Here is a 17,615-nt window from a genome sequence, read left to right as displayed (position 1 = left end):
CAGCGAGCCGAAATTTAGTGATGGAGGATATTTTAATTGCGAGCAATGTTTCCTATCCGTAAACACGTCACAAATTTTGCGCTTTGTTGGTCATGTTAGAAATGCCTTGTATTTAGTGTCATTGTCGGTGACGAGACCACGACGTGCCTTTGAAATAATTGTAACGCGAATGCAAACGTTATATTTGTTTCCCAGATAGAAAGAGAGCGAGAGCGAGAGCGAGAGCAAAAGAGGAGTTTGGAAGGAAGTTGTTGTTATTATTCATATAAATTGTTTTCGCGACCTATGCTCTCCTGCAAACAATGCAAGTATGCGAATAAAGTTTTACGCGTACACGTCGCGCGCGCGTAGTTTGTAAATATTTGAGATTGTTCGATATATATACTATATATATATATATATATATATAAAATAAAACCGCGGATAGTTGACACACGATCGAATCGAACTTAATTTCCGCAGGCGCGCAAACAAACAGATATGATGCAGAATATCTTTTTATACAATTGATGAGAGACGAAAAAAGATTACCATATCTACACTTAAAAACATCTAGTTGTTATAAATCACCGTTTCATATTGCATTTTCGCATCTGTCGTACGGTTAGCCGAATTTATTTCAATGTATTGTTTTTTTGTGTTTTTATTTTATTTCTTCATTATTTATTGTACCTGTTTGCGATTCGCTATTGGAATTGGAATTTGTCGACCGGTGTATTTTCAGAGTAATGTTGAGAGCGAGATGAAATAATTTCGTGTACCGGGGACTATACGATTGGAATGTATTACATGATCGGTTCTATCTGTGCATCCATCCTCTATTCACGTTTCATCCGTCGCTTTGCCGTGCATCTTCAATGCGCTCCATTGATGCTAGATATCACGATTGCACTATTGATTCGCTTCATTTTCGCATCGCCTCTATACATGCTTTCCTCTTCCTCCAAATAATTATATTACTTTTCTTTTTTATTTTAAGATAAAATTGACATTTATAGTGGTTAAAATATTATCACGAAAAAATGTGATATTGATTTTTTTGATAGTTTAATTTTTTCAATCATTTTTTTGTTTGAAATTACAGATTCTTTTATCGTAAAATTAAATCTATTTTAAATAGATAAAGAGTCTTTAACAATATTTTCTGTAGGATATGCACTGTGATGTTATATTAATGCGAATTAAGAAGTAAAATAAAATGATTTGTTTATGTACAACGTCACATTCCGAGAGATATGGGATTCAACGGAATGATGTTTAATTAAACGTAACTTGGCAATTCGCAAGCTGCTCGACTCGTCGAACCAAGAATGGGAATAATGCAAGGTATGAATAGAGATTGGACCGAAGAAAGGAAATTCTCTCTCTCTCTTTCTCTTTCTCTCTCTCTCTCTATCTCTGCAGATTGTTAGATTATAAATTAAAACATTTGGGAATCAAAGAGATTACTATACCCAGGGAACGCCTTCCGTATAATATCTCTTACGTAATTTACTCTCCCATTACAGAGTTTGATTTAAAGAAATGATTAACATACAGGAATTTATTTAATCTCTTCATTTACGATCGAGCGAGAGCAATTATTTCGACTGTTTCAAGTATTTCCTGTCGGGATGCCGTTCCTCGACACTCCAAATTAGTAATTGCACTTCAACATTGCGTGTCACTCCGATGAGAATCATTCGTTTGCCGCCAGTATTATTTCATTTGTACAAGATCCAGATTTTTTTCTCGATTACACGTCAAATTTAGTATAATAGATGATCTGCGCGAGATTTATAATGCGTTTTCTCGACCGAATAATTTCACGATGGCACATCGCAAGTCAGTCGCCGACAGAATTGAGGATTTTAGATAGCACATGAAATCGGAGACGTGGAGCTTTCGGGTCGTCGGACATAGTCGGTATAATATACACCAGCTTCGAATCCTCGGCGGGGATGGTTGTTGCACAGGGAGAGGACTGAAACGGACGAGGAACGAACAGAAGCAGGCAGGTAGGTAGGTAGGTAGGTAGGTAGTTGTTATCACGGTTCCGCGGTAAATGAGAACTCTCAGACTGCGCACCACTAATGCCGCTACGGGAGTGCCGCGTAATAATCCCGCGGTAAATGAGAACTCTCAGACTGCGCACCACTAATGCCGCTACGGGAGTGCCGTACAACTTCGTAATAATCGAGCTCGTAGAGAAATTCTCTCATTTTTAGTCTCGCGCGCACTTTCCGATTCTACATGTCGCCAACGTCTCGCTCTTCTATCACATTGTATCGTAGGGTAAAAGCGACTCGATCGAATTCGATCGTTCAATGACTTTATATGTTTGCTTGAAAGACTGTTTTTTTCTTGCAAAATATAATTGACAATAAAACTTATATTCTCTTAGCAATTAAAAAGTAATTCTCTAAAAATATTTCATTTGTTTTCCGATAAATAGATTTTTTAACTTCGTTTAGAGGCCCGCTTGATTTCCACCTCTAAAATGAATGAAAATTTAAATAAAATGCTTTTATCAATAAGTGCATTAGCTTGTGGATGACGAGTATTTTAATCGTCCCTTTTTGGCAATTCTCTTAATATCGATGGACGTCTCGTTAACGGTACATTCTTCTTCAAGCTTGACCCAGTTCCTAAATTTACCCGTTTGCCTTATTTCAACATTAGTTCGTGAATATTCTCGTCTTCGCGCCGTACTAAATCAGAAATTTTCTTACGTGCCATACAAACTTCCGGCGATATCGATTACATATTTGAGTCGATAATTTCTCGAGACAAAAGTAACCGGAATTCTATAAAATAAGCTTTTAAAATGTACATCCTTTTAAATAGACAGGAGCTCTTCCTCTCGCGCTCAGAAGTGCGTAAGCCGTCATATATAATACGTATAAAAAGATGAATAATAAGTATCCAGAAAGAATGATGTTTAAATGCAATTATTCGTTAATGATTATTATGGTAATAATTATTCGTGTTTCGCGCCAATAGCATGTCTGGCGCGGACATGAACCCGTAGTCAGTGGAGAAGTTAAGAGAGTTGGCGATGGATAGAAGGTTGGAGAAATAAGGGTGAAGGGATAACGAGAAGGCGAAAGATGGAAAGGACGAGGAGAACGAGAGTCGAATGAAAATAGTCGTTGAACGTGAAAGAAGTGCGTTTAATTAAACCGACGAACAAGTGCAGCCTCGGCATTAACGTCCGTCGTTCTTTCGCATTTTCTGCACCTGCAGCTGCTTTGTGTTTGCCGATCCACTGGCGGGAAATGCGCGATCGCTCCCGGCGAGATTTGGATTTTCATCTGATTATCGAAACACGCGATCGACAGAGTAACGTTTGCATACGGTTGTATAGCGCGCTTTTAAACGCTAAACATTTATTTTGAGAGCCATAATCAACGCAATCGTAAAATGAAAAACTTACTTAATATATTCTCTAACAATAAAATAAATTTATATAATAAATGAAAATATATATATATATATATAATTTTACTATTACAACATAAAATTAAGATACTATAGAATAATAATGTTGCGAGATAATCGTTTCTGTATTTCACGATAGAGAAAATTTATAAATTTTTAGACTCTCTTTCTTTCTCTCTTTTTCTGACGTGAACTTTATTTCAACTCATATCATTACACTTTTTATCTGTCAAAAACTCAAAATTACTTTTTCTTTTATTAAGTCATTGAAATAATCTAAACTAGCATAATTTGACTGCAATTTTTTAAAGAAATAATTAACAAATGATTCATGAATCAACGTTATTTAAAGACCATAAACCATTATGAAGATTAAATATAGATTGAGAAATAATTAGACATTTATAAAATAGTGATTATTTTTGTCAAATAATGGATATGAGTAATTATAAAAATAATGGTCTTATAGTCTACGTCTACGTAATTTGCAATATAATCTCTTTGTTTTTATCAATTCAATATGTGTAGTTCAGATCGATAAGCATTCGCGTAGAACGCGATACGTCGGAAGGAAGCCAAAGTAATCGCAACCGCAAGATAATCTTCTTCGCTTCTTGCCTTTCAGTTAGGGTTGTTTTTACAATTTGTAGTGGCCGACCACAAATAACGTAATAACCGTGTAACGGCGGTCTATTATACACCATATTAACAGAATAATTACGGATAACAGACGTATATATTTAAGAATAAATTCATAAAAAATAAATAATGTATAGCTATAAAAAGGCAAATTAGCGAATATTAGTAAACATACAAATTAATAAATATACAATTGTTCAATAAAATCAGAATCGCATTCGCTACGGGTTGATTTGTATTTCACACGTCATTGTCCGATAATAATTAAAAGTCGCATAATTACATGAAAAGTCGACGCATACTGATTATATAATATATCATCGCAGACATATTTTATTTCCGTCTCACTGATTTTACGCTCATTAAAATATTTGTACAAAAACCTGCACCTCACAGGCATAATATATTATGTTACCTATTATACATTTTCTTTGCGGCCGATTAATCAATATCGAATGCGAAATTAAAATATGTCTGCTGCAACTGGACGAATTGAGACAGCCAGTGAAATTATTACAATTACACATATCTCTGTGTTTTTTACTACTCTGATATGGTGAACAATATTTCTGAAAAATGGTAAAAATTATCTGATGTATCTTGTGTGGTTTCCGAGATGAGTCGTTTTTCGGGCTTATATGATTTACTCGCGCACATTATTTTCTTTCCGTGTTATGGTTTCAACTTTCCTCAGCTTTCCTTCCCCCTAATATGCTTATCTTTGTTATACTTATAGTATGTCTGGGCTATCCTTTAAGGGCTATTACATTACGTAGGTAACAAGGTTTCGATAGGATCGATCGCTCTCTGTAAGCCACTCCGACTTATTCAGGATTATTAAAGCAATTTGTCTCGTTTTCTTTTTTTTAAATTATATTATGTCTTTTATTTAATTTCTATGAATTTTCGTATTTCTACACACTTTATTTTCAAACAATTTTTAATAATGTATTAATAAGGGCGATAAATATAATATGTGCAATACAACTATTCTAGCGGCATAATATATCGATATTTTACATAAATGCAATATCTAAACGTTAATGCATAGTAATGCATGATATTTGCAATATTGTCAATTTATTAACATGTAGATGGGATTTACCTCGTAATATCCCTCGAATTAGCGCTAACTCTCTGCAGTAATTCAATAAACATTTACGTCAAAGTTATAGTGGCCAATAGAGTTGGATGCGGCCGAATATCACATGATTGGTTACTATGCCGCTTCGGCATCATCCGACACAATTCATATATACACATACACAATCTACGATACGACTTATGCATTGTATCTTAAACCGTGAATCGTAAACCGATCGAGCGGTATATCATGCGTGCCTCGGTCATTACATCTTTACGATTATCCAACAAACAATAAAGCTAACGAACATAGTGTCAGTTAATGGTGATAAGATCGACTTTACCGAATACCCACAACTAATAAATTCTGCGCGCCCGTAATACGGCTGGTGATATTCTCGTCCCGTCGCCGCTTTTAACGCGTTCGACGACGTTTTACGGTTGACGGCAAATTGGTAAATACGATATGTCCTTTTTATACCGATGTTATGCGTTCCCGGATACAGGCACATCAGCAACTCGTTTTATTGCCGCCGAGAAGGAAAATATTTTCCCCGAGCTTTGATTACGCTCTTCATCAGACGCAAGTGCGCTTTTGAGGGATACTTTTTAATAAGTCCTTCTCGCAGATGCGATGCTCTCGTGATTTGCACGGTAAAATGCATCGGCCGTGCAATGACGCCGGGAAATTTCGCTTCGCTAATTCATCGGTTAATCGGACTGCACACACAGAAAAATATTATTCTATTGCTAAGTAAAATGATTACTCAGTTTACTTTACTTCTTTTAAGTAACAGTTATCTTTAACAAAGAATATTTTCTTAATAATAGTCTTAAAATAGACTTGTCACATTTTATAGAAATACTCATTATCATGTATTCAAAAAAAGTAAATATTTTCTTTTGAAGAATATTATAAAATTTTATCGAAGAAAATTCAGATATGGTTCATTTAATTTAAGAAAATTTATTAGATCAGAAAAATGTAATGTATTTCTTTCAATTATATAATTTAATATTCTTGATTGAAGTATTAAATTTATTAATATTCGCGAAATATCGCGATTATGAGACATGTGCGCTTATTCATTAACTGTGCGTCACGCATCACTATAGCAACAATGCAATATGTGTTTTTGTAGAAGTATATCTTGCTAATCTTGAGGGTCTCCCTTTGTCAAAGATAATGTTTATTCGAGTGTGTAATAATGCACGTGATAACTAACCGTCATTCGTGGGAATTTGTATTATTTTTTAGAAACAATATTTTCTCTTAGTACTTGTAAAATCCTAGGTAGAAAAATGTAGGTAAGAAAGTTTTACGGATTCATTTTTATCGTTTATATATATATTGTTCGACCGTGCGACTCAGTCGCCACAAACAACGTTTTCTTGTTTGCCGTGAATTCGTATAAAAGCGGTACTTTAGGTGGGGCGAACGAAAAATCCTCCCGAGTTTTTCAAAGGGGCATCCCTTCAGCCCAAACGTAGCGTTTGTCTAAACTACGGTGCTCGCTGCAGGTTCCATTTACCGCAGCCTTTTAAAAGCTCCAAGAGCCGAACAATTTTACTGGTTTGCTATGTAGGACGCTTGTAGAAAAACGCTCGATTCTTAAAGTAAATTTTTCACAAGACCCTCTGACTCACACATTTGACATTCTTCATTCATTCCTGTACGTGATGATGCGATGAACAAGTACCGCAATATTATTCTTACATAACGAAACATTTGTAATTGTACTGCTCAGAGAATGCGTTTATAATATTGAAGTATTTCTTAGATATTTTACAGATATTTATGTGTGTTTGCGCGCTGTTTGTTCTATAACGTAATATTTGCTTCATCATTCTAAAAAAAAACATCGAGATCACAAATGTTCCATTGAGATCGAGATAAATAATTTTTGTCTTTAAACTGTGTAAAATGTCGTACCGTTGAAATATCTTATTCATTAAGAGTCAAGCTATCCGATACAAAAATGGAGGCTATAACGCGGCAGCGCGTCGTCTTTTTCTCTTCCTGAAAGATTAATATTCACTCGCTTAAAAGTGTTTAAACTCATTGTGGTGCAATCGTGATGCTCTGCCATCTTGAAACGAGCATACCCAAATAGGAAAATCCAAATCAAATATTCTGTTGTTTGTCTCATGCTAATTTTATAACTCCTGGAATACACAAATTCAGCGCGTGACACACATTTGGCCGTATCCCAACTTCCTGTTCCGGTTCCGCCGACATACCGCGGTTTCTTAACCCGGCATGCAGTCGCAAAAATAGCGCAGCGAGATAAAACTCTCGTATATACCCTCTAATAACCTCTTCCATCGGCAGTAACTTAGTCTGTTCTTCGAAGGTAGTTACTTCAACTTTGCTCCAATTTCTCGTTCGCCAGTCCTCTTCGCTCACTCTCATCCTCTCCTTCCTCCTTTCTGTAGGATCGCTTCTCTTCTTCCGTCAACTCTCCACCAACGATTCTGTGAAGCGGCCAAGACCACTCGTTACTTATAAAGACCGACACACACCGTCAACGTCAACAGTATCAACACCAGCGTCATCAAATGTTAACGGTACAAATAGCGGCGATTGTAAAGCCCGATGCACAGTGGCATTTAGATAAGATAGCGCTATTTGTTTATAGAAATTGTGCGTTTTTCGCGGCATTTTTTCTAAACGAAAGAGAAAAAAAGCTCTTCGACGCGCAATTAAATCTCACATTGCGAAGAAGAAGCGGAGGAGGAGCGGCCTTTGAAAAGTCGCGAGATGTATTTATCGAGCGGATATAATGGATATTTAAAGCATACAAACTGCGCGTAGTTATTTACATTCGTTAAATCGTGTAGAGGCGTTTATGTCCTCCCTTACATTGAACAGGGTACGCTCTCCCCCTTTCCTATGGATTCGAGCGAGTTACGGGATCGGAACAAAGGGAGAACAAATGCCGCTCGTAATGGGCACGGACGTTAACAAAGTCGCGGGCATGTCGCCGTAATCTCTTCTCGCTGCGGTAAAATCTCACGGCCGGCCATTGTGCATCGGGCTTAATGACGCTGGTAGAACGGATACTGTCGACTCCACGCCATCGACGAACCCGACGGAGAACGGCAAGACGGTACGGAGTACGGTAACAGACCTGGCAGCGGGCGCGCGTTTTATTACGTCACGTGCCGCAGTGTGTACTATGACGTATAGCCGTTGCGATTGCGATTTATATCACATTTTTTCCCTCGGGTTCTCTCACGTGCCCCTCCGTTTTATAGGTCTTATTTCTCCGCGACGCCCGTCACGTGGACTTTAAGGGGCCGTTAGCGACACTACCATGGTGTTAATTACGGATAATTAGCCGCCTATACTTGCGTCGCGCGTTAAGCTGTCGGCTGTGTCACTTTTCTCATGCTCGTTCTTATGTTAATTATACCTTTAATAAGGAATATTTTTAATAAGCGATGACAATTCGAAATAATTATTTCACGTGGATTCAGCTACAGAGCGAAAACTAGTTGTAATTGTGCGACTCTGTGTCATTATGTTTCATCCGCCGTTTTCTCTCTCTCTCTCTCTCTCTCTCTCTCTCCTCTCTCTCTGGAGAAATCAATGTCCTTTCTTAGGTAGAAATTATCACGCAAACTTTAGACAGCAGATTGTATTTGCCGTTGTATTTGCTGTGTAAACAATAATTATCGTGTGGAATTAAGTGCAGCCTTATTCTTGGAAAGATGAAACACGAGGTTGCCACAAATGCTGAATATACGACACATGTGTCTATCGTGAAATAGTCGCTCGCGTTTCCTGAATATCTTCTTAACAAGTATTAATATGATTTTCAATCCAATTGAATGTAACTGAATGCACAAATTTATTATTACCGTGTAGGAAGAGGAAAGAAAAGGTTAACGTCACATACCGCAGATAATTGGTTTATTTTCTAGACTTTCTCTTTGCATGTCGACAAAAACGGAGAAAAAGATGTCTATTTCTGCGTTCTTTTATTATGTACATTACGTATGGCGCTCCATCTCCATCTCCGTCGTGATTTTTCATTTATCTTAAAACCAACTTGATGGCGTTTGTGCACGTTATGACAAATTTTGCTCCATAATTTTAGAGAGAACTCTTTAGTCGACTGCGTGTGTCGGGACGTATTTAGCGCGCAAACAATAATTACCGTATGCAATTAAGAGAAATCCCGCCGGTGAGAACGGCGGCGGTGGCACGGAAGCTGAGGGGAGGCGAAAAGTGGATGTCGGAGGGCCGAACTTCTGGTTCCGTACAGCAGTGAGGCATCGAAATGGAACGTTTGCCAACGCGTGTCGACACGGCGGATGAAGAGGCTCGCTAATTCGATCCTGTTACTCGACTCAAAGGTATCTGCTGAGGCGTATCTGCAGAGAAATTACGATTGATCTTTTGTCGCTAATATAGCGGACGATTAACGCTAATAGATAATTTCATCTATATTTGTTTCAATAATTTCTATTAATATTAGACTCGATCGAATTTTATTGCCAAAGTATTTATTTTTTGACAAAGCTGTTTAATGTCGTTTTAAGTTTGAATATAGAATTATGTGAAATAAAAATAAAATACGAATTTTAATACATTTGGTAGTATTCAATCCGCTTTGCTTTGATTTTATTTTGAACTGATAACGGATCGTATCGCAATCTGTGCATATTGGTGTTTTCAAGTAATACGATATGCATTATTTTAATTAATATTTCAATTATACTATTCAATATTTTAATTTGTTATTAAATAATAAAATTCTGTAATGAAATCGCTAATATTTATTTGCGATGTGATCGGAGAAGCGTGCTAGAGAAAATGCAACGGATTAATAATTCATCATAGATATTCCGAGGTTCATTAAAAGTTCGAAGATATTTCGAATTTTAATTAATATCCAGTTTCTCTCACTGCTTTTTTCATTTTATGCGACATGCAATGTCGATTGACATGCCAAATTTAATGAAGATCGTTATACGTATACCGATCTGCTTTCAAAAAGTAATTTCTATGCAAAATAATTTCTCAGGGGAAATTTTATTAACTACCAAGTGACGTAAGTAGTACAAACGTACATTCAATAATCTTGAAAAGAGGCAATTGAACCTCTTTTGAATATATAAATGTTATGTAATTGTATTTTTACGCTAACTCAAATACTCTGTCACGTCATAAAGCGCGCTACGTCCAATTTTATCTCGAGGGATTATCGCATAATAAGATGAAAAGACATACGCGACTATTTCATTCGTCGAGAATGAACTCTAAGGAAATAGCCGGCCGCAAAACCGCGGGGCATGGGCGCACATTCTCTCTTGTCTTTATATCGCATTATACATTCATTGTGTCCCAAGCCAGCGCGGGGATCATTATGCGTTTATAATTTCTCGGACTAAAGCCGAACGGTCTGAAGAAAGATGTAAACAAACGCACGGAAAGCTCGATTTTCCTTCGGTATGAAAATCGCTCGAGCGCGAACGAGCGTATGCGCTGGATAAGTCGGGGGCGGCGAACGCTCGTCGGGAAATAGAAAATATAACATATTGTACAAATGTTCGCCGGGTGTGGATAACTTATAGCGCGTAGTATTCTAGCGTGTGCACGTATACGCGAGCGAGGCACACACTCGCGCAAACCACCACACGCGCGCAAATGCGCGCGATATACATTCCGCGAGATTTCACCGGCAGCCCTTACGGAGGGTGTTGTCAGAAATCGTGCATTTTCCTTTAGTTATAGTGTTCCCCGACGGATACAACGATTCCGGGAGGAAAGGGAGGAGAGAGGGGAGGCTGAAACGGGGGAACGTGGAATGTAAATCATCTTAGGCTGAACCAAAAAGGTCTCTCGGAAATGCGAATCGCCCGACGAAGGTAGAATACGTTTTATACGAAGTCAGGCCGCCATGGATCCCTCGATGCGACGCGGTATTTTTATTGTCGCGGGTAATCTTTTTTGGTGGCATGCTCCCTCGCCGGCTTTTGAACCCGAGGGTAATTGAATCGTGCAAGCGAGCTAAGTCAAGATTCTTTATCCTTCGGGATCGCGGAGGGAAAAGGGAAAGAAAGAAACTAAATTTGCCTCCCTTTTTAAAAGTAGCGTAACTTTATTCCTTTTAGTACGTTTACTCGACAGTTTTATTACGCCGTAATATAATTCACCTTCTCGATGACGCTTTCATTAAAATAATTGTATCAATTTACTTATATAATTATAGGATTTTAATATGTGCTTAGCAAAAAATTTCATTATTATTTATCGAGTGCTTAATTCAAGCATTAATTCTTATGACAAAAATATATATAAAAGCAAATATAGTGAAGTTAAAAATAAAAATAACTTGCTGACAGTTTTTTCATACTTTAATTTTACGACCGAGACAAGATAGTTGAATGCCAGAGTGATAGAATGTGCTCACTTATACTTTAAATTGATTGGTTTTTAATACGTATTCGCTCGTTTATTTGATTCTTTGACAAAGATTCCCGCGGTTTTCTATCTTTAAAAGAGAGGATATAAAAACGCGGAGGAGATTGATTTATTTCGTTCTATAAATCCACGCGTATCGATGACCTGAATTATTACGGTGCATCTCATCACTTATTCATTAAATGCGAAATATATAAACTACAAGTTTATTGTTTTTGTGTGCTTTGGATAATATATACATTTATAAACTCCATCATTTATACGATGTATGTAGGTTTATTACCACAATCATAAGTTGACAAGATCGAGCATGCAAAACGCCCATATTGAATATCTGACTGAGCCATCCTAGTGATATGATATATTTTAAATAGCCTGCACTATAAAAGTTTGTATCAGCGATATCTAAAGTATGATTCCTGTCAGAAATACATCAGCAATACATACATCAAACATTACATACCTACTGGAATAATATTTAAAAGCACATTAATGTTCACACGATTTTATAACTTTATTTAGTATGATGTGGATCAAATCATAATAATTGTAATAATTGTTCTCTATATTATGTCTCTATGTTTAATGTAATTCTACGTAGCTTGCTGCACGTATAATTTTTTCTTATTGCATTTTTGAAAGGAATACAAACACGGCAAAACTTCTCGTCTGTAGATATATTTGTTGAGAAATTGTAATCGTGCAGCAGCGATATATTAGCTCACCGTTAAATTTCGCCCATATTAAACGGCGTTTTGAATAATATCAAAACATATCTATCACGCAGCTCGCGCTTACACAGTTTCGGAATATTTCTACCGTCGCAAGCAGCGTTAAATACATATATCAGCTGACATTACACAACAATAGTTTGGCCGGATTGCTGAACTTGAAAAGAGCTTGCTGTCACGAACACGTTGACAGCGCCTTGAAAACCCAAGTGGCCAAAATAAATAGACCGACACGAGGTAGGAAACGTGAGGTCGTTTCTGGTGCATGAAAGTGTAAACCCAGATAACAAAGTGTGTCCCGGCACGAAATGTAATCTGTTACAAGTATCACATGCTGCTTCTTTGCCAACACATCCCGGTGGCAATAAACCAGAAACGCTGCGACATAAGTGATATCGCGTACAAACATACTGCCCCGTTGTACGACACGACACCGGAATAATTAACTGCTTTGCCGTAACCTCTCTTTAGATCGAGCGAATATTCGCAAGTCACCGCATTGTTGTTCTCGCATTGCGAAAGAATCAAATGCTTCCTTTATATTTTTCTATTCAAACTTGGACACACATATATTGTAGATCGATATTGCAATTTCTATCATAACTATTGTTTTCAATTAAACATTAACAGGATACTATGCAGCACGATATCTTTATAACTTGACATATAATACTAATGACGATGAAAATTCAAAGCTTTTTTTATCGCGAGCAATCGCTTGTTTCTAGTAGACTAGTGGAGCATCAATTCGTGGTCCGTGTTGTTTTATTATTACAACAAATTGGACACGGATCCTCTTCTCGTATTTCCCGTTGGTTCTCTCAAACTATTTCTCGAGAGGAATGAGTTTCGAATGAGTTACCGTTGCAGGCATTAAGCCGTTTGCAACGAGAGCCGTGCGCGAAAGGTGCGCGGAGAGGGAAGTTACTGCTAGCTCGCGCGAAGTGATTTCAGAGGAGCGAGATATTCCAGACTCTAGAAATGGTGAAATAAAGCGGCCGACGCGTTGCACTGTTCATGGCTCGTTATTATACTATACGCCTTGTACCACGTAGGGTTCACGAGGAGCCGCGAAATACTGGAGCGAGGGGATGAAAATGAACGCGCAGACGAGACGGACGAGAGACGCTGAGTCTTGAGAAAATGAGAAGGGAATGGGAAACGATGAGAGACATACCGTGATGCAAAAAGGAGAGGCGCGGGAGGGTACAAAAACGAACAAGTCCAAGTGCTGAATTAGACGATGCATAAAAGGAAGGAAATGCTCTACTTGACGGAGAATAAAGAGACGCAAGCTTGCCGTCGCGATGAGAAAAGGAGCGAATAATTTCTTATTAAGTAGGCTTTGGGCGGTGATATTACTCACACACAATCAGATGTTTAATCGTAAATATAAAAAAAGATCTAGACAATTATTATACTTATAAATATTTATTATTTAAACATTTAACTGTTATGAGAAAGGAAGTATTAATTGTGATCAGTCACAAGGATAACGAGAAAACAAACGTTAATATGATTTTACGAATAATCGAATCCGCTAGCAGATAGATGAAAGCCAAACAATTCTCAATATTGACGGCACTTTACTATTTTCGAATAATGGGCAATGAACCGGAATCTCTCTCAAAGAGCACAGGCATACGGGGTGAATGCAAAAAGTGGCAAAATAGAACGAATCAATTCAAATAAGCCGCAACGTGGCAGATAATGAGAGTTGAGATCGGCACGGGACTATATGCGAATAAAGTCGCAAAAGAGACGAGCTCCAGAATCCGAGAATCGGAAGCAAACAAGCGCGAAAGGGCGAGAAGAAAAGCCGCGCATGTATATAAAGTACTTTGCCACGCGCTTTGGGGATTTCGCGATGCGTATTTGCCAGCGGCTGGCATAAGCATCCGAGAGAAGATACGCCGTCGTCATAAATAGGGGGCGTAAACATTTGTCGGCCTTAAGCAGACGAAATTCTTATTATTTCGGGAAAACTGTATATACCACGCGAATGATTTCTAACCCGCATTCGTGAAAATAATCTTCCGGCAACACGCGAATAGACGCATCCGAAGTTCTCCTCTCTCACGGGGAGAACTACGACCTTTCGTCTCTCATGTTCTTCCGTCTGACCTCGCTTCCATTCGGAAGCCGAAGCGACGAAAATCGAGGAAAGCACGGTCGTCGAGGTGAGAAATGCCGCGTTGCGGGGTATTTTAACACGGTTCACTGGCTCTCAGCTATGCGGGTTCTTAACGGGTGATAGCAATGACGGGTTCTTGATTTATTTATGGATGGGATATTACTGATGCCAGTCTATTTATGGATGGTATATCACTGATATGGTAACACTAGTGTGAACATTTTATTTTAAAGATTGATTATAAGAATGTTAATGTCACTTTATTTATAACATAGTTTCACCCTTTACCCTTTATCTTTACCTCTAACTTTTAAAGCGTACAACGTATTTTCTCACTAATCATAGTAATCACTTTTATGCCACACACACGTGTGTATATGTGTGTGTATCGAGAATATATGTATCCTTCTTATAATGGCACACTGCTTATACATATATTTTTCTCGAATTATGCGCCGTGATTGTATATACACACACACAAGTGAGATTATAAACGAACACTTATTTCGCATCATAAATGTCGTGGCAACTATAAATTTTTTTTTTTTTTAGGCACAGTCGGTTTTCGTGCTCGAAATCCGTACGTTGATATTTTGACGTTCGCCCATAAAGTGCATTAGTGACGATGTGCATCGACGAACGCTCGTGATATTTTTTTATCGCCCTCCAACCCTCTCGTATCCCAACTCTCGCGTGCTTACCTTTTCTTGCTCGCTTTTTTCGAAATGGTCGACTATTGCATTACTTACATACGCTTCGTCGGCTATAACTTAAAATGCCATGTCGGGCGACAATATGCCGGGAAGCGCGGCGGGTAAGGCTGTGAAAAATGCAGGCCCACATTACTTCTGAATTGTCGATGTCGGGGATGCATTTTTGTCTTGGTTCCAGACTAATTGGAAGATGCCGTTAACTGTTGATAAAATTTACAATTTACGTTCATAATGTTTATTACACATCATTATCATAAACGTTATCGTTGAGATTTGCAATGCAAATGTGATGGAAGTTGTAAATGGCAAACCCGATTATCATAGCGCACATCGTAACGAATTAAGTGCTATGAGATAAAACCAAGTTTTCCCGATAGACATCATCAGTAAGGGACTAATTATTTATCACATTGCGAATTCTAGCACGAAAGAATAAATATATCGCATCTTCATCGTCGTTTATAGGACGATATATAAAATAATGTTTTCTATATATATTTGGCTATTAATTACTGCGCTTAGTCGAGAGCTTTCTGATTAAAAAGCGAGTTGTTGAATAAAATACGACGATATATCTGTATCTTCAAGAAATTAATCCGCCTGTGATATTTACTTCGTTAATTTCGATATGGTTCTCTTTCGCGATCCTTTTATAGTTTCATTCAGTTAATCATGTGAAACGCGAGATTTGGATAAATGTTTCTAGTCTCTTTTGCGAACGAGAGTATCGAAAATACGTATACATGGTGGTAAGAGCTTATCCGTCATTCATGGGTCATTCCACGCTCATTGTCCGCTGGAAAAATGTGCGTTTGCTCTCTTCTCGCCAATTTCGTCGGAACACTCTGGATTTCGGGGCCGGCCATTTTCGGGCAACTTCGATCCATCAAAGCTCGCCGAAGAGAGAGTCTTAATACGGCCGCGATTTCCCGCGAGGGCCACCAGACGGCCCGCGGGCCGTCGACGGAATTATGGTTCCCTTATGCTCCCATTACGGACCCATCCACGGTTATGTTCTCTCGCTGGTTTCTCCCATTCCTCCCGCTCACGCACCACGCCCTCGTTCGGCTTACATCCCTCGCAAACAATCTCCGTGAGGCATTTTTGGCTCTTGATCGATGTTGACCTTTTAATGGGTCTCGCTCGCTCACGTGAAGAGACTTGGGCGCGTTGTGTGTGCGTCTGTCGTGTTGACTCGGGCGAGATTTGATGGACAATATCGTAATGCAGTCGCCGGAATAATTTCGTATCGGCGATATACCAGCAATATACCGGCGCCGGGAATATCCTTGGCCGTGTTGATCGATGTTGACGTTTACGTGTTACCGTTAATGGAGAAACAGATGACGCTTTTGTGGCAGCGCAGGGTGGCTTGTATTTTATTTACAATCCTGTTATCGGGAAAGCGATGATACATATTGTACATATTGGAGGATACATATACTTTGCCATATATGTTTTAATTGAGTACGTACGCGCCGATTGTACCTCTTTATAGGCGCGCTGTATGCTTTTCCTCTGTACTGCACATTTTATGTTTTGTAAAGATATCAACGCGGCAAATTTAATTCGACTCTCTTTTTTACGATTACACATATATTTATATTCAATTTAACCAATTTATTTCACTTCAATAACGAGGATAAAACAAAAAAAAAAGAACTTGTCGATTCAAATAAAAATCAATTTGTACTTCATACAATTTGCAATTCAATTTTATTTCGTGTATTAATTTCGCGCCACGAAAATTTTTATTGATATACCGTCAGAGAGCTCAAAATTTGTAATTTCAATTTATGAAATGTAGAACTTTTTTGCCATAAAAGCGCTGCACGCGGATGAATTATATTCTATTGTACATATTTCAGTTTCGATATTACAAATGGTCGATAGGAGTTGGTCAATGTCCTTGCAAGGTCCGTGTATAGTGCCGAAGTTACCAAATTACCTACGACTAACTTGCATTTCAAACTACATTCATCCGCCATTGCAACGATCATTGCTCGTTTCCTGTGCAAACACGATTTCCGTCTTCCTTATTCCATGTCTACACATGAAGTACTCATAATATGATATGCATTTTGATGCTCGCACTTTATTGGTGCGCCTAGGGCGTACGAAATAATCGCATTGTGCTACATCGAGTGCATCCAATAATATTGCATTAGATTGCTAGGGGATAAATCTGCAACGGGCAATCCAAACATGCATTTATCTTTGACGCTATGTTGGTGGCCATTTTTCTCCTCTCGGTGCCCTTTGCCTCTCCCTATACCATATTTTATATTGCTATTTTATGTAATTTTTTTGCATCTCCCATATGGTATTAACGTCTTCACGCTAGATACATTTGGAGATGTATTTTCTATGTCAATAATAGGTGTGTGTGAAGCTAGCATATCATTTCGTGGAAGATCATAAATAATTAAGAGTTCTGGCTTTAAATACGGCCAGCATATCAC

The 17,615-nt window shown here is 38.1% G+C and overlaps 1 protein-coding gene across 3 annotated transcripts in view; it reads left to right on the top strand.

The window, feature by feature from the left end:
- The window catches only part of LOC115234300 (neurotrimin), a 161,761-nt gene that overhangs the window by 84,663 nt on the left and 59,483 nt on the right, over positions 1 to 17,615 (top strand). For 2 of the 3 annotated variants that reach the window (XM_029805272.1, XM_029805275.1), the window contains exon 1: positions 1,146 to 1,997. The exons of the other annotated variant lie outside the window; for it this stretch is intronic. In XM_029805272.1, the coding sequence (XP_029661132.1) occupies positions 1,862 to 1,997 (136 nt within the window). In that variant the 5' untranslated portion in view covers positions 1,146 to 1,861. Of the gene's footprint in view, positions 1 to 1,145; positions 1,998 to 17,615 lie in introns of those variants that run through there. 3 annotated transcript variants of the gene reach the window in all.

This window comes from Formica exsecta, unplaced genomic scaffold (genome assembly GCF_003651465.1).
Source record: "Formica exsecta isolate Colony F162 unplaced genomic scaffold, ASM365146v1 scaffold2, whole genome shotgun sequence".
Taxonomy (NCBI): domain Eukaryota; kingdom Metazoa; phylum Arthropoda; class Insecta; order Hymenoptera; family Formicidae; genus Formica; species Formica exsecta.
Note: the sequence above shows the minus strand (reverse complement) of the source record. Positions and strands in the feature narration are given on the sequence as shown.